The sequence below is a fragment of the Rhinolophus sinicus genome, linkage group LG06 (genome assembly GCF_036562045.2).
Source record: "Rhinolophus sinicus isolate RSC01 linkage group LG06, ASM3656204v1, whole genome shotgun sequence".
Classification (NCBI taxonomy): Eukaryota; Metazoa; Chordata; class Mammalia; order Chiroptera; family Rhinolophidae; genus Rhinolophus; species Rhinolophus sinicus.
In genome coordinates, this window is record NC_133756.1 from 120,724,441 (window position 1) to 120,746,796 (window position 22,356).

Consider the following 22,356-nt stretch of genomic DNA (forward strand, 5'->3'; position numbering starts at 1 on the left):
GCAAGATCGGTGAAGTGGCCTCCATCTTCTCTACCAGGATTGAGCTCCATTTCGCTTTGGCTTGCGAAGGTATATCGTCCCTTCTTCCAGTAAGTGTCAGATGCCCAGTCCAAGTTGACAAAAAAGAACTCTGTTGGGCATCATAACCTTCTATGTGCCCCCACCACTCCTGCCATGGCGCTGGACGACTGGGGCCTATGTGTGTGCATCCCACTTGCCCTTCGAATGGCATTTAGAAGAACACATCATGACGGCGTTTGGTATGAGTGCGCTCAACGGCTCACAAAGGTGATGGGCGGCCAAGCGACCAAATAACGCAACTCACACCACCGCCTCTACAGGACTGCAGCGAAGAACTGGAGCTCAGAGATTGAAGAGGCTGAAGTCATGTGCTCCGCCCCTCCCTTTCCTCGCATCACGTGTCTCGCGCTTGTCTTGCAGGGAGCGCCTTCCCATTGGTTGGAGATGATCACGGGGTAGGGGCGGAACCGGAAGCCGGGGTTTTTTCGGTGGCTCCGAAGCGGCCCTGGGAAGGGATAGTTGTGGGGGTGGGTGATTACTTGCTGATTGCAGTCACGGGTCATGTGACCGGAAGGGCTCGTGACGGACGCCGTCCCTCCTCGGCGCGGCCTGAGCGCCCGGCCCGACCCCGGCCATGGGGTGCTGCTACAGCAGCGAGAACGAAGACTCGGACCAGGTGCGGCCGCGGCGGGCGGGGCTCGGGAATGAGGGCTAAGACCCTGGGGCACGGGGCCCACAAAAAAGCCTGCAGAAGAGGGGGAGCCGGACGGCAGGGCTCACTGAGTACGGAGGCCCGGAGGAGACAGATTACAGAGGAGACGCCGGGCCAGGCTCCTACTCCTGTTAAAGCCCAGTTCTCTCTGCACAGTCCCCGCGTTGGGGTATGCGGGCAGCCGCTCATCCTACTCGTTCCCACCTCTTCCTACCATCAAACCTTTACAGCTTCAAGGATCCTCAGCCTAGGTCCCTGGGAAGCACTCCCTTACCAGCTCCCTGTCTTATTAGCGGGCTTGGTGAATCCATTGTAGAGGTGGGTAAGTTGAGGCTCTCAGTTAATTAGTCCCAAGATGCATCAGAAATCTGTATCCTCTCAGTCCCTGGGGTTGGTGAAGGAAGGTCACTGCTCATCTGGGGTCAGAGAAGGCCTCTGGAAGTTGGTAGCATTGAGTTGGTCAGTGAAGGATTTAATAGACACAATGAAGACATTGGGACGTATAGGAAGTTGTTTGGGAAGCAACAAATCGGGTTTAGCTTCAGCTTGATTGGGGGTTTGGCTTGCCTAAGTGCAGCCCTTGCTTAGGGCCTGAGGGTTCCTCTAGCTAGTTGGATGCTTGCCCTGGGAATTTGGCTGTAGATCTGATCCCTTTGCAAGAATTAGGCTGGGGAAACCTGTACAGTTTTAAATTTTCCCTCTTCCTCTTGGTGCAGTCTCACCTCTCAACACACTTGAATCCTGGCCCTGACCACCTGACCTCCTTTGAGGAGAAAGCCCTTTCCAAAAATGAAGTCTTAGCTGTTGGCCATTCACCTTTCTGATCGCTGCTATGCCTCGATTCCACGTTTTAACACGTACTAGACACAGAGTCAGTAGAAAGATTTCAGCAAGTAGCCCACAATCTGATGGTGGAGGTTGGGTAGATGGACACACAAATGGATCATATTGTATCACCGGTACTTGGGACAATGTCTTTCCCCAGTGACTCACATGAACCTGTTTTGGGTTAAGGTCTTGGGCTTGGGAAAATGTCATTTGTATGGGAGGCATGGGTGGCTCCTGGACCTCATTTAATTCTCCAAACACCCAGTGAATACATTCCTCTGCCTTATGTTAGGCATGTGTCATAGCCAATACCTTTCACTTCACCCCAGCCTGTCAAAGAAGGAGACAGTATCCCAGCCTACTGGGAAAGCTGTGGCCCACTGCAGAGTTGTCCCTTAAAGCATAATATGGACTCTTGCAGGGACTGAGTGAAGGGTTAATGCCTGCCTTATGAGAAAGGATACCAGCTTGTGGCTGGAAGAGCTGAGCTTTCTGCTGCTCTCAATTTCCACCTTCCCCTTGATCGGTTCTCACTTCTGTTTCTAACTCCTTGAGATGGTGCTTGATCAGTGCTGGGTGATTTGAGGCCTCATGTGGCAAAAGTCTGCTAACCTGGTCTAGAAGCCATAACCATTCACTATCCCCAAGTCTCTCGTTGAGCTCTTGGGCAGGCCCCTGTCTCCCTCTCTGTCTCTTTGTTACAGTAATAAGAAATGCACAACACATTACAGTTTTCAGAGTCCTTTTACAGTTATCTAATTTGACTGTTGCCAAACATCTGTCATTTAAGTACAGGTTATATGTATTTAAAGGCAAGGAAAAAGTTCAGAGAGGCTAAGTGACTTAGCAAAAGGTTACAAAGCTGAGTGCCATAGCCAAGGTGTTTTGATGCCAAGCCATGTCCTCTGTCATTGGATTAAGCTGTCTCTTCCAGCTGTGCCCACGGACCAGATGGCTAGTCACGGGCAGGCCCCATATATGTCTATGCTACAGTAGACAGTGAAACTCTGGCTCTTGGGTTGACATTGACTTAGGGACAAACCTTGGTGTGAAAAACTTCCCCCATGTTCCACTCGCCCTTTGGGGGTGAGGTCCACTCTGGTGGGAGTAGTATGGCCTCTTCCAGGAGTATAGGTCTCAGGAATACAACCTTGTTCTTGAAGAATCCCTGATAGAAGAGAAACTGCCCTGTCCTGCCGGAAAATCTGTCTGAAGTGGGGATGGAGGAAGGATGGACACACAGGAAGCAAACTCAGACTTCATCATGGAGCCAAATTTCCGTAGAGATTCTTAGAGATAGTTTAATCCTTGGCAAACATTTTGTCTTTCTAGCTCTTTATTACTTAGCTTGTGTTTTGGGGAGGGGGATGTCTAGGAGGTGGGAGGTGATGGGACAGAAGCTGTTTCCTGCTGCTGTGAACTGAGGACACTTGGGCAACCTACGACTGAGAAGGAAGAGTCATGCAACAAGGCTGGGCCTGCCTAGGGTGGGGCAGGCTGGGCAGAAGGAAGTGGCCCTCTGCTAGGAGAGTTGCGGAGTTGTGGGCAGGCAAGCTGGGAGCTGCAGTGGAAAGACTGGTAGGAACTGAGATAAGCCTGGAGTGGAGCAGTGAGGAGTCTGGTGGTCTGGCACTGAAGGTTGGTGAGTCAGCATTCGCCAGGATGGGCCCCTGTTCTTGACTTTGTCCGGGGACCCTCGCTTTTCATGGCTTGGATAGATACCCAGCAGGTCGGCTTACCCATTTTGCAGCTGACACAAGCCAGCAGGGATTTGCAGCGAGTGGGCTCAAAGCAAGGTCTTATTCAGAAAGACAGCTGATTATAACAAGGGACTAAACCAGGCAAGGAGAAATACACCCAGAAATATTTTGGCCCCAGCTCAGTTCTGGGGGTTGTGACTATCAGCGTCAGTTAATAGTAACAAGGCTGCTGAACATAAACGAAGCCACACTGATAGAGATGAGGTGATTTGGCAAAGAGGGAACAGCTCCACTGTTCAGGTCAGGTCAGAATACACCAGGTGCACAAGTGTGGTTCTGGGCGTCCTATACAAGCAGCATCAGCGGAGAGGAGAGCGAACACCTGAGAGGAGAAGGGACCTGCACTCAAGAAGGGGGCCACTTGGGCTGTGTCACCCATAGGCTGGGGCGGGGTCTCCTACCCTGAAATAATATGAGGAATGGCCAGTGAGAGGTTGGCCTTGCTTTCCCTTGGGGCCTAGGGCTGTGGCTGGCCTCACAAAGCCTCTCTATCCTGGAAACAGACAGCCTTGCTGGAGTGGGCGTGGTCTAGGGGGGTCAGGAAGGCCATTCTTGGGCTCCTGACTCGCATCAATTTCCCCTCTAGACCCCATTGTTTCGGCAGTTTCCACCTCCTCTGGCTTCCAGCCTCCCATATCCTGTTTGCGTAAGGTGCTGGACTATTTTCTGAAGCTCCAGGGCTGTTACTGAATATATCCTTTGTGCCCCTGTCCATATTTTCAGGGCCTCTACGACTGTTGGGTTCCACTTTAATTTGTCCTGGACCACCAACTGAGTTGAGCTCCCAAGGCCAGGCAGGAACGGAGTCATATCTGACATTCCCTATAGTTGGGAACTTGGGGTATTCCTAATAAAAATATTTTTGGTGCTTAAAAGTCAGAGTTGGGCTGAGAGGAGAGCCCAAGAAAGGGAGGTTGGGTGAAGGGTCCCTGGGCTGACTTCTCCCTAATGGCTTCTCTTAGGAAAGAGAGGAGCGGAAGCTGCTACTGGACCCTAGCAGCCCCCCCACCAAAGCCCTCAATGGAGCCGAGCCCAACTACCACAGCCTGCCTTCTGCTCGCACAGATGAGCAGGCGCTGCTCTCCTCCATTCTTGCCAAGACAGCCAGGTGAGCATCACAGGACCAGGTCTGGGGCAGAGCGCCGCCATCTAGGTTAAAGGCTGAAATAAAGGGAGCAGCGCCGGACCTGGAGGAGGGGACAGGGTCAGTGGGGAGAGGTGCCTCTGGGCCCAGCCCGGCTCCAGTGGGCAGGTAGGGACACTGGTGTCAAATAACCCTGGAGTTCATGCCTGGCAGTGAGTCCTGTTCGTCCTTCTTGCAAGTACCTGTCATATCCTCTCTGCCTCTTCTCCCCAAAGCAACATCATCGACGTGTCTGCTGCGGACTCCCAGGGCATGGAGCAGCATGAGTACATGGACCGGGCAAGGCAGTACAGGTGAGCACCTGGCCAGTTTGGTCTCTCCAGCTACTCGGGCTCCCCTCTAGCCCTGATCCAGCTTTGGAACCTGGACTCTAGTCCAGGCTCAATTTGGGTGCAGGCCAGGAGGCTGACCACAAATCTCTGGTGTGCTCAGTTGATGTTCATGTTAACTCTGTCCCATGACACCCAAGGGTGTGTGGGGGGGGGCGGGGCTGGGGATGTGTGGAGGTGGGCCAGCGAGGTAGGCCTGGAGTGAGTTTGTGGTGAGCTGGGGACCCATCACCCTGTTTCTCTGCTCTGAGGGAGGCTTGCCTGGGCTGGGCCGGGCAGGGCAGGGCAGACTGAGGACTGACTACCCACCGCACCCTTCCCTCTCTGCCAGCACCCGCCTGGCTGTGCTGAGCAGCAGCCTGACTCATTGGAAGAAGCTGCCACCACTGCCGTCTCTCACCAGCCAGCCCCACCAAGTTCTGGCCAGCGAGCCCATCCCCTTCTCCGACTTGCAGCAGGTGGGCCACCCCTCCCTCACCCTGCCCACCCACCCACCTACAGCTGTCCAGGCTGTGGCAGAGGGTTCACCCTCTCTGCCTCAGAGGAGGTAGGGAAGTGGGGTTCCCCTGGTAGCTTGTGGGCCCTCTCACTCCCACCTCACTCTCTTTATCCCCCCCCCCATTTTCTCCCCTCAACCTTTATTCTTTTTCTCCCCTTTGTTCTTTTCCTTCTGTCTTTCCCATCCTTGCCTTTCTCTTTGGCTTCCTGTCCCTCATCATTCCCTCCTCTCTGGCCATCCAGTCCTCCCCTGGTTTCTGGTTCTCCCATCTTTTTTTTTTTTTAACTTTTATTTATTTTGAGTGTGTTTTTCCAGGACCCATCAGCTCCAAGTCAAGTAGTTGTTTCAATCTAGTTGTGGAGGGCGCAGCTCACAGTGGCCCATGCGGGGATGGTACCGGCAACCCTGGTGTTATGAGCATCGCGCTCTAACCAACTGAGCTACCGGCCGCCCCCTGGATCTCCCTTCTTACTTGTCTCTGTTCCTCTCCTCCCTGGCCCCTCTGTCTCAGGTCTCCAGGATAGCTGCTTATGCCTACAGTGCACTTTCTCAGATCCGTGTGGACGCGAAGGAGGAGCTGGTTGTACAGTTTGGGATTCCGTGAAGACAGGGGTCCTTGGACAGCTCTTCTTCTCCTCTTTTCACCCCGTCTCCACCCTGCCTTCCCTGGCCTCCAGCCTCACTATGGCTTATACAGTACCCTAACCTGCTACTAAACACAGAAGAATGTGGAGGAGGAGAAGAAGAGCGAGGCTAGAAGCCTGAGCAAGTGAGGATGGAGCAAGGGAGGGTAGAACCGTTTGGGACTGGCCTTCGAAGCCCTGGCCGAGGGTGAGGTGGGGGTCAAAAGGACGGGCCTGGTAGGTTTTCACTATCGCTGGGGAGCTGGTGGTACCACTGTGAGGGTGATCATGAGGGGGCCTGTGGGGGCCCCCTGCCCACTCTCTCGGCCTCACTCCTGTGTCCCTCTCTCCCTGACTTGGTGCTCACGTGCACCTCATTAGGGTTTGTGACCAGTGTCTGAACGAGCTTGAATTTGAATGAATTGAGCTTGTATTTCTAGCACCCTGGGTTTTTACATGTTTGGGGTTTTGGGGTTTTTTTGGTTTTGTTTTGGTTTGTCTCCCTCGATAAAGGAAATGTATTCATTTGTGCTGGTTCCAGCCCCTCTGTCCTGCCTACCACCCTACTGTTTGCTTCTGGCTACTCAAGTCTGTGAGTAGTGACAAGACTGCTTGTCCCTCCTGCAGTGACGGGAACACTGTTAAAGCTGAACAGACTTGAATCTGAGGCAACTGTCATTATTGCAGGTCTTGGCTCAGACTCAGTGGAATTACTAAGAAGCTGAGGAGAGGTTGGTGGTGGTGATGCAGTCAGACCAGGAGTACCTGATATAGAGTCAGCAAGTCAGTGTTTTCAAACAGAGGATTCTTTTAATCAAATGAAATCTCAAGCAGAATCCCAACACGTAAAACAGGAGTGGAACTACTCTGATCTGATTGCAGTGGGGGCTTCAGACCTCATGGCCTATCTTAGAGGAGAAGAAGAGCGAGGCTAGAAGCCTGAGCAAGTGAGGATGGAGCAAGGGAGGGTAGAACCGTTTGGGACTGGCCTTCGAAGCCCTGGCCGAGGGTGAGGTGGGGGTCAAAAGGACGGGCCTGGTAGGTTTTCACTATCGCTGGGGAGCTGGTGGTACCACTGTGAGGGTGATCACGAGGGGGCCTGTGGGGGCCCCCTGCCCACTCTCTCGGCCTCACTCCTGTGTCCCTCTCTCCCTGACTTGGTGCTCACGTGCACCTCATTAGGGTTTGTGACCAGTGTCTGAACGAGCTTGAATTTGAATGAATTGAGCTTGTATTTCTAGCACCCTGGGTTTTTACATGTTTGGGGTTTTGGGGTTTTTTTGGTTTTGTTTTGGTTTGTCTCCCTCGATAAAGGAAATGTATTCATTTGTGCTGGTTCCAGCCCCTCTGTCCTGCCTACCACCCTACTGTTTGCTTCTGGCTACTCAAGTCTGTGAGTAGTGACAAGACTGCTTGTCCCTCCTGCAGTGACGGGAACACTGTTAAAGCTGAACAGACTTGAATCTGAGGCAACTGTCATTATTGCAGGTCTTGGCTCAGGCTCAGTGGAATTACTAAGAAGCTGAGGAGAGGTTGGTGGTGGTGATGCAGTCAGACCAGGAGTACCTGATATTGAGTCAGCAAGTCAGTGTTTTCAAACAGAGGATTCTTTTAATCAAATGAAATCTCAAGCAGAATCCCAACACGTAAAACAGGAGTGGAACTACTCTGATCTGATTGCAGTGGGGGCTTCAGACCTCATGGCCTATCTTAGAGGAGAAGAAGAGCGAGGCTAGAAGCCTGAGCAAGTGAGGATGGAACAAGGGAGGGTAGAACCGTTTGGGACTGGCCTTCGAAGCCCTGGCCGAGGGTGAGGTGGGGGTCAAAAGGACGGGCCTGGTAGGTTTTCACTATCACTGGGGAGCTATTACAGAGGCCTCTGAGGCAGCTCCACAGAACCCTGGTGCTCTGTGAAGTAACTCTAACCTGAGGATACCTGAGCTGAAGAGTGGAAAAGGGGCCCAGAGTTTAGATACGTTTCCCAAGGCCCTGCAGTGAACCCAGGTCTCCTGCGTCCCAGGCCAACAGGCCTTTCCCTCTATTGCCTACCTTTCAGTGAAGTAAGACCAGAGCTACTGGCAATTGCCTGAGTTGGGGGATATTTTTACATGATACAAGTGACTTCTAAGCTGCTGAACAGCTCAAATCCTTTATTTTCAAACCAGACTGGCCATCCTCAGGCCGTCAGGATGGCTGGGATCCTGGGAACTTCAGAGTGCATCCTGCTTGATCCGGACTTTCTTGGGCTTGATGTTCATGCGTTTCCACACTTCAGCTGTGGTACGGTCTGCTTTGGTGATCCCACTGAAGTCGAATGTGGTGATACGGGGCAGGGTGCACAGCACATACTGCCTGGGGGGAGACTTGGGCTGGGGGCCATCCCCCTCACTATCCTTCCTCCCCCCCGGCCCCCCACCAGCTGCTGCTAACTCCTCTGACTATAGGAGTGGAGGGACTTGAGTATAGTTTGGGGGAGACTGAGTTTATCCTGACAGCAAGAAATGCCTAAAGGTCTCTACTCCTTTCCCTGGCCCAAGCATGGCAGAAGGATGATGTCTCCCCTCCTCCTCTCCCTCGAGAGCCCAGCTTCAGGGCAGGGCATTTACCTATACCCCTTCTCTTCCTCTATGGGGTTCCCATGGAGTGTTAGGCTCCGGAGTCGAGGGAGGATGGCCAGCTTATTCACCTCTCCCAGGCGCTGGATGCTGTTGCCATGGAGGTAGAGGACACTCAGATTGAATAAAGTTGTCAGGACCTGTTGGGGAAAAGAACCAAAAGATAGGCTGGACAGGGCTCTGGATCTATACTCGGGACTGATTTCACATTAGAGAAGGAAGAATTTGGGGAACATGGTGTCCTCCATTACCCCTACCCTCCTTCCCCAGTCATTCTGATGACTCCAACCTACTTCCATGTACCTTTGAAGGGGTACAGGGGTATCCCATAGAACGATGATCTGAGGGGCAGGAGGTATGGGCCTGTGTGCCAGCACTGCCACTGGTTTGCCAGGTGACTGGGCTCTCCTGCCTCTCTCTGAGCCTTAGCTGCCCATTCACCTTTCCAGCTTTGGTGATCTAAGATTCTGTCACAGCAAGGGACAGGGATACAGAGCATCTTGCTAGCACATAAGAGAAGCTTTTAAAAGAGTAGTGAAATTGAAATCACTAAACCCAGGGAATAGTTGCCAAGTTGTGCTCTAGATCCTTTGCCCTCTAACAGGGATCCTGGAAAAGAAGGGACTGGTTTTATTTATTTCTCAAAACCTGAATCTGAGTTCATGGAAAGTGCTGTACTTTTACTACGTATCTTTTCCAAGAACTTAGCATAAGGCACAGAGAGTGACTGATAACGAGAGCTACATTTTTACTTGAGCCTCCTAACCTGTTTCCCTGAAAATAAGACCTAGCCGGACAATCAGCTCTAAGACGCATTAGAGCAAAAGACGCATTAGAGCTGATTGTCCGGCTAGGTCTTATTTTCAGGGAAACAATATGTGCTGGTTGGTTTTCATACAAGGTATGATCAAACATACAGTGAATGTTTAAATTAAAAAAAAACTTCATTACAGTAAAAGACACATTGCCTTTAACCCCTCTCAAAATACTCCACCTTGCTATGAACACACTTATCCCATTGTTATTGCCACTTTCTGAAGCAGTTCTGGAAGTCCTCTTTCATGAATATCTTTAGTTGTGCTGTCATGGCTGCCTCAGTGTCCTGAATCGATTAAAAACGTTTACCTTTTATGGTTGTTTTGACTTTGGGAAAGAGCCAGAAGTCGCATGGTGTCAGATCCAGTGAATAAGGTGGATGAGGACACACCACGTTTTTATTTGACAGAAATTGCTGTACCATAAGCAAAGTGTGACACGGAGCCTTTCCATTGTGATAAAAAACTACGGTGAATGCTGCTGCAAAGTGACATCCAATGGAAAGGCAGTGATCGTCAATGCGGGAAGTGACGCATCAAACCTTAGTAACAATGTGACAAGTTTCAACTTGTTTGGTGCAGTCATTTGGGTGTGAGCTATGGTTGAGGTGGGTTTTAAAGTGTGCTGTAAATCATGGATTACGAACAACGCATTAACATGAAATGGGCAAACAGTTTCATCCTCCATCATGACAACACAGCATGTCACACATTGATTCTGGTACAACAATTTCTGTCAAATAAAAACATTAGGGGGAGTGGCTGGTTAGCTCAGTTGGTTGGAGTGTGGTGCTGATAACACCAAGGTTGCCGTTTCGATTTCCGTGTGGGCCACTGTGAGTTGTGCCCTCCTTAAAAACAAAACATTACAGTGTGTCCTCATCCACCTTATTCACTGGATCTGGCACCGTGCAACTTCTGCCTCTTCCCCAAAGTCAAAATGACCATGAAAGGTAAAGGATTTGAATCAATTCAGGACATCGAGGCAGTCACCACAGCACAACTAAAGTCACTTATGAAAGAGGACTTCCAGAACTGCTTCAGAAAGTGGCAAGATCAATGGGATAAGTGTTTTCGAAACGATGGGGAGTACTTTGAGGGGATTAATGGCAATGTGTCATTTACTGTAATAAAATGTTTTAAAATTGAAACATTCACTGTATTATCACCGCGTGCATTCTCATTTAATCCTCACAAAACCTGTATGATTTTGGTATATTATCCCCATTTTTCAGGTAGGGAGCCTGAGGTTTTGGAAAGGTTAGGTAGGTTGCCCAAAGTCACACAGTAAGGGGCTGTCTAAGATTTGAACCTACGTCTGTCTGAGTCAACAGCTGTGTGCTTTGCACACGGTACCATGCTACCTCACAACTTCCTTGACGCGAGAGGTAGAGAGGCTGGGGGCTGGATAGGTAGCTTCTGGCCCATCCTGACTGGACTGGTAGAGCTGGGGACTCACAGGGTCTATGGAGGTCAGGTCGTTAAAAGACAGGTCAATCCAGGCCAGGTTCTCTGGATGCTCCAGCAGCTGTGACAGCACTTGTTTGAAGTCTCGCAGCTCGTTGAGGACATTGTTGTTGAGCCGCAGGGACTGGGTCAGGGGCTTCCCTGACTTCGAGTGCCTTAGTGGTCGTAGCCCTGGCCTTGGCTCCTCACTTATCAGGTCTGTGGGGACAAAGTGAGGCCTGGATAGGTCATCTTTGCCCTTCTGGCCCTGGGGGATGGGAAGGGACAGTGGGGAGGATACGCAGCCTAAGCTGTAGCTGGTAGGGCTGCCAGGGCCACAGCCCATGCTTCAGTCTAATGCGACTCTATCCACTGTCAGCTCAAGACCCCCATTCCAAAGTCAGGAAGCTTCCAACCCCAAACGCTTGGCTTGGGCCACATGCTCCTCTCATGTCTATTGTATCATTGGGTCCTCTGTGTGACACCCCTGTGTATGTGTGTGTAGTGGGGGGAGACAAAGCCACTCCCATTGTATAGATGAGGAAACTAAGACCCGGAGGTGTTGGGCTTGAACCAAGATGATGACAGCACAAAATCAAGAATTATCCACTTGTAGAGCCCATAGAATTCACTTCGGTGTAACACACTCTGATGTCCTTTGTTCCATGAATATTGAACTGCTGTGTGCCAGATACTGGATATACAATGGTGAACAAAACCAGTGACAGTCTGTGCCAAACTCTGTATGAGTAAGAGGGCAGAGATGAAGTTTGTGTCTTGGAGGAGCTCACATGGGCTAGATGGAAACAAACTGGCAATTAGTGTGATAAATTCTATTTAAGTTATGGAAACAGAAGAGGGGCTCCTAACCCAGTCGAGCTCAGGGAAGTTTCCCAGAGAAGGTGAAACCTGCGCTGTATCTCAGTAGATTAGGAGACGTAAACCAGGGTGGAAAAGGTGTAAAGAGCAGGAGCGAGGGCATAGAGGTATGAAGCAGCATGGGTGCATGTGTATGTGCCGCACGGGGGCAAGGAGGAAAAAGACGGAGCTTTGAATGCCAGGCTGAGAAGTTCGGACTTTATCGTAGAGGATGGGAAGCCACTGGAGGGTTTAGAGCAAAGGAGATGGTTCAGATCTTTCATTTCAGGAAGATCACTCTGACACTTTAGTATGGAGTCTGGATTTTAGGGAGTAGATGGGACTGGAAGACCAATTTGCCTCTTTCAATCATCCAAGCAAGAGATAAGGGACCATGAGCGTGACTTGGTGGTTGCCTGGATGTGACGGTAGAATAATGTTCAGGAGAGTGTCCAGCTTCTTGTGTGGGTGACGGCAGATGCCAGATCTAGGAAGTGATACAGAATTCAGAAAAGGAGAAACATAGTTAGGCAGGTGATGAGTGATGAGGTGATGACTTAGCTTTGCTGTGTCTGAGGTTCCTATAGTACAAAAGGGTGGAGAAGCCAAGTAAGCAATTGGATATGAGGGTGTGAGGCTCAGAAGACACAGACTTGAGAATCATTAGCATAGAGGGTATGTAAGGTAGAGAAACATGAGATTCCTCGAGGAGAGTGAGAGTTGGAGAGGAGGGGCAAGGAGGAAGGGGGGTCTATTAGAGAAGTTACTGAATAATCTGGGAAAGAGGAAGAGCCAGGAGAGGGTAGTTCTACAGACCTCAGCGAGTCCATAGTTTGTAGGAGTGAGTTTCAGGGAGATGAGGGCTGAAAAGTAATTTTGGCAACTCAGAAACCCTGGTGACTTTGGTGAGGGCTGTTTTAATGAAATGGCAAGGACCTGGGGACAGAAGTTAGACTGGAGTGAGTTCAAGGGTGAATGGAAAGTAAGGAAATACAAGCAGTTAGCATACACAACACCCTTGTTTAGGTGAGGGAGGACAGGTTAAAACCCATCTGTATGGATAACCTTCCTTTTTTTTTTTTTTTTTTTTAACAAATGAGATCTGGAGAGAGGATGGGCTCTGCCCAAGCTCAGGGTGGCAGAGCCAGCACGAGACACTAGCTCTGGCTGAGGTGACTATATTTTTCCTATTGCCCCTGTGCCTTTGGCTAATTGTCGAATGCTGCCTCTAGGAAAGGAAATATTTAGTATTTGCTGAATGTGGCCAGCTTTACCCTCTCCTCAGCTCTTACTGGACACACTTCCTCTCTTCTACCCACACCCAACATTTCATTTCCTCTCTTCCTCAGCTGCAGGTCAGGCAGCATCCACCAGATGGCTCTCTTAGGCCTACAGTGAGCAGAAACCACGGTTGGGGCGGGAGGTGGGAGGGAGGAGAGGTGACAGAATGGTACCGGAGCACCCCCAGCTCATGAATCAACTAATCCTACCACCCAACCGCACATCTCCTGATTGCAAACCCTGAAATGAAATGACAAAGGTGAATAAAAGTTGAGGTCACAAGAAGCCCACATATGGACCAGCATCCAGTCTGATGAGGCAGCAGCTGGGGAATGCCACCAAACCTGAGCCAACCCCAAGCTCAGAGGGAGCCACTGGTGGGATTGCATTGCTTAAAACTTGAGGCTGCCTGGGGCTGCTGTTACCAAGGGTGGAGTAGGGTGTCCAGGCCACTACAAGTTACTGCTTCCCTGAGACTCCGCCAGGCACTGCATTGCCTGAGGATCTGATCTGTCAAAGCTTCCTTATTCAGAGTAGGCCAAAGCAGGTCTGGAAACGACCACAAATACCAACACTCAGAGAACTGGAGGTTGTCTAGCTCTAGGAAGACCTGGGGAAAATGTGATTCTTTTTCATCTCTCTGAAGGGTTGCCATGCAACTTTTTCCACATGTCGCCAGAGGGCAGGAGTTAGTTTGATATGAAGTACTTCTTGTGTCATTCCTCACTCCATAATGGGAAGGGTTGATAGGTGTGTGTGGTAGAGGACTCCCTCCCTTCACACTGCAGGTTTGTGAGAAGTTAGAGGACTGGGTGCAGATAGTACAGACTGGATGCCTTCTGAAGTCACTACCATTTCAGATTCTATGATCTATCTATTGATTAAGCAAGTACCCCCAAACTATCCTGTCCTCTAACCCCAATTTTCAGTAAGTATTCCATAAGCTCTGGGGAACCTGAGGAGACTGACCTTTTGGGGCTTATATGTGCCTCTATCTCTTCCCTCCCAACACTCAGCAAGGAGCACAATGCCTGGTATATATGTATACACACTCACACACACATCCGTGTGTGTGTGTGTGTGTGTGTGTGTGTGTGTGTATGCACTCAATAAACAGCTCAATAAACAGTTGAAGGACAGGGCACCTATACTGATTATGTTTTGTGTTGTGGAGTTATCCTTGGTTGTAGTAGCTTGTCTACCCTCATTCTGAGGACTCCAGAGAGGGTAAACTACATCTCCCTGCTCAGAGCTGGGAATTCCCAGGGTAGGTAGGAGCCATAATTCCCTTCCTCTTCTGTCACCTTAGCTATCTGGTATGTAGCCATTCTTGTAGCTAAAACCCTTGGGAAACGTGGGCTACATCAATCAGAAGTGATGCCGTACATCATAAATAAAGGTCACAGTAGGTGGGTGTGTGCTCATGAAAGAACAAACAGGAGTTACTATTGGGGCTGAAGCTAACCCGTGTCATACCCTAAACCCAAATCCAAGTAGTATCCAGGACCCTGGACAACTATTTGCCTGGTTCCTGAACTTAAAGGTGGCTACCAATTGCCTAGAAGAGAAAACCAAAGCCAGGTAATGGGTCTAGGATATGTTGATGCCACCCTGTGTTCTGTGAGGGCAGATAACAAAAGCCAGGGACAGCATAACTTTCCTGAAAGAATGATATTCCCTCAAGAATATGATATTGCTGAGAGCCCTCCCCTCCTGAGAGGTACTAGCTGCCGGTTTACAAAGATACTGAATGATCCAGTGGGAATTAGCGTGGGCAGTGCTGGAACCTGCAATAAGTGTGGGTGATGATGGAATAAACTTGGATATGACTGGAATGAATATAAAATGTCAATAAATATTTAAACTGGAAACATGCCAGTTTGTTACTAACAAGGCCCCACATGTTTTACCAATGATCAGGATAGGCTTGTATCCTCGGGCAGAGGAGATACAGTTCTGCATGTTCGCCAAGACTTTGCAGCAGGCTGTATTTTCCTTTCATTAGTTTCTTCCTCTCTCCAGGTAAAAACAGGAGAATAAAATTATTCGCTGACAGACAGGCTTCCCAGTTTTCTTCCATCTGACTTTCCTGCTGCAGCCTGTCTTTTGAAGATATCAGTTACCCTGAGAGCACCTTGGTTCCTTTCAGATTTGCTGCTAAAAGGCCAAAACCTTCCACTCTCACCTCCTCCCCTCTTCTCCCAGAAAAGACAACTACAAAAACATGTGCAAGCATATGGGAAGAATGTCTTCAGGCTTTTAAGTAGAAGACGGGTTTCTCCCTAGGGACCACACCTGGCCTGCTGCCATGGTGAGTGGAGTGCTGTGCTCTGTAGGCTGACCTTGAATCACATGGATGCTTCGGAAGGAGTAGTCAAGAGGGGGCTCCTGCACCGAAGTGTTCATGTAGTCCTGTCTGCTCATAGCTCAGGCCATCATTTGTCAGGTCCGGGTGCAGCCTGCGAGGACGGAGGAGGACTGGTGTTCCAGGTACAAGACCATAGGCCCTCAGGTCTCCCCACAGCCCTCCACCCTGCTTTCTATCCTCCACCACTCCAGGCTTGCCCAGCTGCATTTCTATTCAAGATACTAATCACGATCCCTTGCATTTGTAGGGTAGGGCACTTCCTACTTCTCAGAGCGCCCACAGATAACTTAGAGCTGGGCACTGATAGTTATAACACCCATTTCTACTTTCCAGATGAAGAAACTGAGACCCCAAGGTGAAAATGCTTGCCCACAGCTAAGCCAGTGAGTCAGTTACAGACTGCAATCATGAATCCTACTGAGGCCCTTTCTGCTACTCCACAGTAGTCACCATGGAGGCTGTCTTGGTACCTACCCTCTGGTGACATCAACTGGGCTATTCTATTGCTTACCAAACCCTTGAGGGCATGCACTGGATCGTATCTGACAGCCTTTTGCAGTCTGACCTAGCTGGGGATTTGCTATCTTCTCTGCTCAGCTTGTCTGTCAGACCCATTGCCTTTCCATCCAAAGACCCTACTTTCACCCACATCCTGAATGTAGTCATAAGAATATAAACACATACACCTAAAACCAGAATCTACCTCACTCTCACTCACCTGTCACTGATGCCTGAGACTCCACCATCAGGGATTCATTCCTGTGAATCAGGGACTGTTTCCTGTTAAAATGGAAATATCCCTTGAAAGGGGTGAACACAGTATTATCAGACATTTATAATGTGGTGTAAATTGTCTTATCAGATCCTTTCCAATTTGTTGGCTCAAGTAAAGCTGAGAAGTTTTCAAGAGGCTGGGCACAGACATGAGAACACTATTCCTCTGGGAAGAACAGCTGAAAACATTACCCAGGGGTTATGTATGTGACACAAATGACACATGGATTGGCAAGGACAAGTATATGTCCCAGTCAACCTCCCCTTTATCCAATGCCATCACCTCCATTGCATTTACTACTTCACCGGCTTTCCAAAGGGATTTGAGGTAAGTACAGTAACACTCAAAATAGGAGGATTTGTAGACCAGAACTGTCCAACAAATATAATGAATGGCACAAATGCAAGTCACAAATAATTTTTTTCACATATATAACTTAAAATTTTCTAGTAGCCATAAAAAATCAAAAACAGTAAAATTTAATATTTTATTTAACCCAATATATCCAAAATGTCATTCAACATATATTGACATTAAAAATTGAAATATTTTATACTTACAGCACATTCCAATTTGGACAAGCTACATGTCAAGTGCTTAATAGCCACATGTGACTAGAGACTACTATGTTGTACAGTGCAGATGCAGAAAATGCAAACATGGACGAGAAAGAAGCCAGATTAAAGAAAGAAGTGTACCAGGGAATTAGGAAACTAGGCCTATGTTTAGTTCTGAGATTCCTGGAAGCCAAAGCAAAAAGGGAAAACTTAGGATATGTGATTCTCATCATTTGATTCAAAGAAACAAATAGTTTGTATGCAGAGACGATGAAATTCACAAATGTTCTTAAAATGGAATTTCTTTTAAAAACTAGGGAGTTGATAGTTTGTAATTCTGTTTAAGCATAATACAGCAAGTGTGTGTGTGTGTGTGTGTGTGTGTGTGTGTGTGTGTGACCATATGCAAGGACAGAGTTTAACAAGTTTAGAGGAATGGAAAGTAAATGGCTTTCTCAAAAAGCTGTAGTCCCAACTGAGCTTTGGAGAAGTATGGGCTTCATAGCTGAATTCTGTCAAGTGCAGGACTGGCATGGTGGGCATGAGTTGTTGGTAGGGAGATCTGAATCTTTTAGATAGCAAATGTACAGACAACAAAGAACACATTATTCTTTTGTAGAAATAGAGGAAACTGGTTTGCATTCTCACCAAGACAGAAACCCATTTCATTTGAGAATCTACAACAGGTCTGATGCCTTTGAGCAAAACTGGATACTCCTCTCAAAATAAGACCTGGGCTGGGCTCGAGTTCTGCACTGCTACACATGTATTTCAGCTTAAAAATACTACAGGGCAGAGTTTTACCATTAGTCTCCTTGACCATCGGAGAACCTCAGTGCAGTTCCTAAAACTTCTGATTCTGTGTAGCACCAGCTCCTAATGCATTTTTCTGGGTGAGTTAGTATTAAAAATGGAGCCCTTAGTATTTGGATAAATTTCCCATTGGAAAGGGTTATTAGTCTTCTCCATTTAAACAGTAGCCCAGGCTGTGAGCTAGTATTGTGTCTTATTCATCATCGAGAACAGAACCTGGCTCACAGAAGGCACTCAGGGAATGTTTGTGAGAGGAATGAATGAGAAACTGCCAAATACAAGGATTTCTGTTTAGGGTGTGTTGATGGTAAGCTGCTCGTTCTAACAATTGGCTTTGAGGTCCAGCTGTTGCAGTCACACCTCATTCACAGTAAGATATTCAATTGCAATTCTGCAAACATTTGTTGAGTGCCGGCTGCCCTGTGCCTGACCAGAAGGGATGAAGCCAATATACAAATAATAGAACCCTGTCTGTCATGAGCACAGAAAGGTCTGCTGGGTTTCTATTGGTTGTGGCAAACCGGCCTGTATCCAGTTCTATGAAACAGTTGCCTACTTAGTGAAGACTCATATCATGTTATAATACTCAGCTCTAGTATTCCCTCTTCCATGAAGAATATTTTCCAGATAAAATTGATCAATGTGTCCTGTGTTAGATTGAGTCTCTTAATCCCTATTCATGGTCTCCCATTTCCATCCCTTTTGCCCTATAACGTTTAGTTCCATTCACTTTGATGCTGGGCTTGGCCATGTGACTTGCTTTGGCTAATGGGATGTTGGTAAACATGAAGCAAATAGAAGCTTAAAAGAGGGCTTGCACTCTTGCACTTTGCTGGTGCCAAGAGAACATGGCTAGCCTGCTGGCGGGATATGAGGAACATGTGCAGGTGAGAGAGAAGTGAAAGAGAGCTAGTGATCCCGGCTGAGACCACCCCAGACTAGCCTAATAGCCAACCTACCCCAAGTCAAAGTCAGGAGAGTCACCCAGCCCACAGGTGGCTGCAGACAAGGGAGGGCCCAGCCAAGGCCAGAAGAAACTGATGCAGAGACTTGAAAGCAATAATGCTTATTTTAAGCCACTATACTTTTGTGTGTTTTTTTATACAGCAGTAACTAAACAGACAGATGCCCCCACTGTACTTTAAACAAAATTTTATCGCAGCCTGTTTCTTCATCTGTAAAATGAGAAAAACCCCATCTTGAGAGCTGTTGTATGTCCTGCAGCAGGTGCTCAATAAATTGAAGCAACTGTACACTCTACTCATTTCTTTGTAACCTACTTCCCATTCCCTTCCTGTAGACTTAAAGACAGGGATAGAAGTCAGACTTCTTTCTCACTTCCCACCATTACCCTGTAGTGAGCCTGGCAAAGAGTGGGTATTCAGTAACGGCTTGATGGATAAATGGACAAATGAAAGAAGAAAAGGAATAAGTGAATGACGTCTTCAAGGTGTCAGACAGTGAGCCTGACTGCTGGGGAGAACTGCCAAAGCCCTAGGCTGCCTTGCTTACTCCGGTGGCTGTGATTTTGGATTCAGTCTTTCCCAGCTGCTGTTCTGCCTCATGACCAGGAGCAAGTCAGATCCTGGGCCGCCTTCCTCATCTGTTCAGACTGATGGATTTGATGACAGGATTAGGGGCATATCTGCCTTGTTTTGGAATTTTTCTTTTCCAAATTAGAAATATCTTTTACTTTTTTTCTTTTTTAATTTTAAAGTTAACATGATAGCTGAATAAAGTCAACAACATACAGAAGTACATCAAATGGAAACTAAAAGCCTGACTCTCCAAAAATGATTAACAGTTTGGGAATATACTCTCCTAGAAGACATATGTAACAAAATTATATATATATTAAAATAAACACTGTCTATTCCTTTGTAAACCTATTTTTTTCCTTTTCAAATTGTACACTCTTACCCTTTTTAACAGCTGTATTCCATAGAATTTGTGTGTACCGTACTTTATTTAACCAATCCCAAGTTGATGTAAATTTGTTTTCAGCTTTTGGAAATTACTAACAACTGGAATTTCATTTGTTAGTAGCCGATTCCTGCCCTCTTCCAGGTAAGTAGCAACATGAAGCTTTTAGGAACAATCAGATGAGGAGATCAGATAGGAGGTTTACCAGCCTGGCTTAGAGAGGGTTTCTGGTTATGAGCTACAGGTGGAAGTAAAAATCAATGTCATGAAAAGTCTGCCAAATTATCGAATGTGTTCTGAGAGGTTATGTTTCCAGGTGCCAAAGGGAGGCCCAAGATTCAGCCTAGCTCCTGCCTACCTCTCTACTCCCATCTCTTATCCTCCCCTCCAGTTCTGCAGCCCAGCCAAATGCAGTTACAGTAAGTTCCCTCAGCTGCGTCTGGGTCTCTGCACATCCAGCTTTCTCTGCTTGGAATACAGTTTCTTCCTCCTTTCACCTTGCTAATTCTTCATGACTCTGCTCAGGTTTCACCTTTTCTGAGGCGTTTACCCTTATGCCCAAATCTTAGATGTGGAACTTCTCTTTTGGGCTCCCCAAATACCCTATACTAACTGCCACGGTAGCACTCGTGACACTAGGATGATCTGCTTACTATCTGTATGTCCATAAACTGCACCAGGGCAGGAACCATGTTGTTTTTCATGGTTCTATCCCTACAGTGGTGGCAAGTAGTAACTGCTTAACAAATACAGAAAAAATTGCAACAGTGAATAATACTACAGAGAGGAACATGAGGTTACCGTAACTGAGGGATCTGCCCTGTGTCTGAGAAGTCAGTGAAGACATTTTTAAAGAAGTGATTGAGAGAAGAGATTGAGGAGAAGTACAAATCAACTATAGCAGGGGGGAAAGATGAACACTCCAGACAGAATTAACAGCATGTACAAAGGCTCTATGGGTGAGAGGTTACTTTAAAGAAGGTCATATAACTGGAGGGAAGAAAGGGAGGGATATGTATGGTTAGACGAGGCTGGAGAGGTGGGTGGGAGCCAGGCTGCGATGTTGATTGACGCTAAGAGCAATAAGAAGGTCAAGTCTGAAATGGGGGTGGGCTGGGGGAAGTGAACAGTATCAAATTCACATTTGATATGGATTACTCTGGTTGCAGTATGCAAAATGGCTGGGGGCGGGGGTTGGCTGGTTAGCTCAGTTGGTTAAAGCGCAGTGCTCTTAACAAGGTTGCTGGTTCGATTCCCACATGGGCCACTGTGAGCTGCGCCCTCCACAACTAGATTGAAACAGCTACTTGACTTGGAGCTGATGAATCCTGGAAAAACACACTTAAATAAAAGTTTTTTAAAAAATGGCTGGGAGGGAAGGCAGGAAAGATGTGATGATAGGACTATAGAAGTAAAGCTGATAGACTTTATAATGGATGGGAAATATAAGAAGTATTAAGGATAACACTTGGGTTTTTTACTTCTTTAATGGTGGATACAGGTGATAACACTGGAAGAGACTCAGGTTTGGAGTACATGGGTTATGAGTTCAGTTGCAGATATGTAGAGTTTGAGTTGTCTTTGAAATATCCTGAAGGAGCCTAGGGGGACTTTAACATAGTAAGTGGACCAATCAGGGCTCACTAGAAGCCAGCCAGAAACCAGCGAATCATGGCAACCTCAGATGTAGGTGCTGTGTAGCCAGGCTTTCCTATTTAGTTAAATGTTTTCCATTGTCTTCAGTCTCTAGTTTTCCTTCCCATTTGAACTTTTAAGGAAGGATTTGAAACTCATTCAAGTTGATGTGTACATAATCCAATGTGGGCCATACAGGTTTCTTTTAGCTGGGCAGTTCCGACTCCTTGGAACAAGTCTTAGGCTAGAGAGGCTGTAGACTCAAGTTACAGACTTGGCTGGAAGTTAGCACACTAGGGTCTAGTCCCGGCTGTCACTGATTTGGTGTGTGGCCTTGGGCAAGTCACAGCACCATTCTGGGTTTCAGTTTCACAATCTGTGAAATGGGGATAAATATCCTTGATTCGTAAAGCTCAAAAAAGACACTGGATGTGGAAGCGCTACATTACTACATGTAACAGATCTGTCATGAAGACTGTAAAAGGAACGAAGCTCTAACCATGGAGGTTAGAGAAGCCCATCATGGAGTAGGTGTAGGGAAAAGCGGTAATTTGGGGACAGGATCCTTAGTAACTGTGGAAAGACCCCTCTGAGACTGAGAAGCAGGCTCTACCCTGGAGTCTCCTTGCTTGGAAGGAAAGGGGCAGTGCAAGCCCCATAAATTTTCATACAGCTCCAGTATTAGGGCCTGTGTGTTTTTCTGATGTTACTCCCACGTCTTGAAGAGGGTCTCAGTTCATCAGGAAAACCAACCCTATATCACGGCGTTTCAAATATCCCACGCTGTGTCAGGGATTTGAAGCATTCGTATTAGGGGGCCCCATGTTTGTGATGGGGTAGGTTCTTAAGCACTCCCGCATCTGTACGGGTATGTCAGCGCCCTCTCTCTCCTCCGCGCCCGTCTATTCCGTATGGGTGTAGAGTCTTGTTCACTGTGAAAGGAGGTAAGGGTTTTGGGGGGAGGGGTCTCAGGTCCCCGAGAAAAGAAATGACCCTCCCTTCTCCATAGACCTCCTGTTCCCTGGAACGGGTTTCCTATTTTCCCGCTGGACTCACCCGCAGTTGCTGCCCTTCCAGCCTTGGCGTCCCACTCACTACCTCAGGGTTACCCAGCGCAACTCCATGGTAACTACCTTCGCTAGTACATCTCGGCCAGGCGCCGTGAGCGCTGCCGCGATGCCTACCGGGAGCTGTAGTTCGTCAGGGGCGGGGCTCTAAGGCCGCGGATGTGCTGAGATTTGTAGTCTTTGCTCTCAAGTCGAGGCTGGGGTCCGGAAGTAGTGACACCCCTTCTCCTTTCCCAGTGGCCCTCACACTTCCTTTTCCCGGGTCCTCAAGCGTGCCCTTGCGTGCA

The 22,356-nt window shown here is 48.2% G+C and overlaps 2 protein-coding genes across 6 annotated transcripts; one reads left to right on the forward strand and one right to left on the reverse strand.

Moving 5' to 3' along the window:
* Positions 1–531: 531 nt before the first annotated feature.
* On the forward strand, positions 532–7,244 carry LAMTOR1 (late endosomal/lysosomal adaptor, MAPK and MTOR activator 1). 3 transcript variants are annotated; one of them, XM_019744334.2, is made up of 5 exons: positions 532–697; positions 4,284–4,429; positions 4,681–4,758; positions 5,126–5,252; positions 5,805–7,244. In XM_019744334.2, the coding sequence occupies exons 1-5, from the start codon at positions 656–658 to the stop codon at positions 5,895–5,897; spliced, it is 486 nt and encodes a 161-aa protein (XP_019599893.1). In that variant the 5' UTR covers positions 532–655; the 3' UTR covers positions 5,898–7,244. The 3 variants fall into 3 exon arrangements, with proteins under 3 accessions (XP_019599893.1, XP_019599892.1, XP_019599891.1); XM_019744333.2 differs by having other exon boundaries at positions 631–1,051; XM_019744332.2 differs by lacking the exon at positions 532–697 and adding an exon at positions 3,008–3,199.
* Positions 7,245–8,034: 790 nt separating this feature from the next.
* LRRC51 (leucine rich repeat containing 51) lies at positions 8,035–22,353 on the reverse strand. Of its 3 annotated transcripts, none has more exons than XM_019744316.2 (6): positions 22,187–22,353; positions 16,018–16,079; positions 15,274–15,390; positions 10,806–11,011; positions 8,523–8,671; positions 8,035–8,268 (listed from the first exon to the last, which is right to left on the reverse strand). In XM_019744316.2, exons 3-6 carry the CDS (start codon positions 15,353–15,355, stop codon positions 8,127–8,129), a joined length of 579 nt encoding a protein of 192 aa, XP_019599875.2. In that variant the 5' UTR covers positions 15,356–15,390; positions 16,018–16,079; positions 22,187–22,353; the 3' UTR covers positions 8,035–8,126. The 3 variants fall into 3 exon arrangements, with proteins under 3 accessions (XP_019599875.2, XP_019599874.2, XP_074191944.1); XM_019744315.2 differs by having other exon boundaries at positions 22,059–22,353; XM_074335843.1 differs by having other exon boundaries at positions 16,018–16,099; positions 22,059–22,353.
* Between the last annotated feature and the right edge of the window lie 3 nt (positions 22,354–22,356).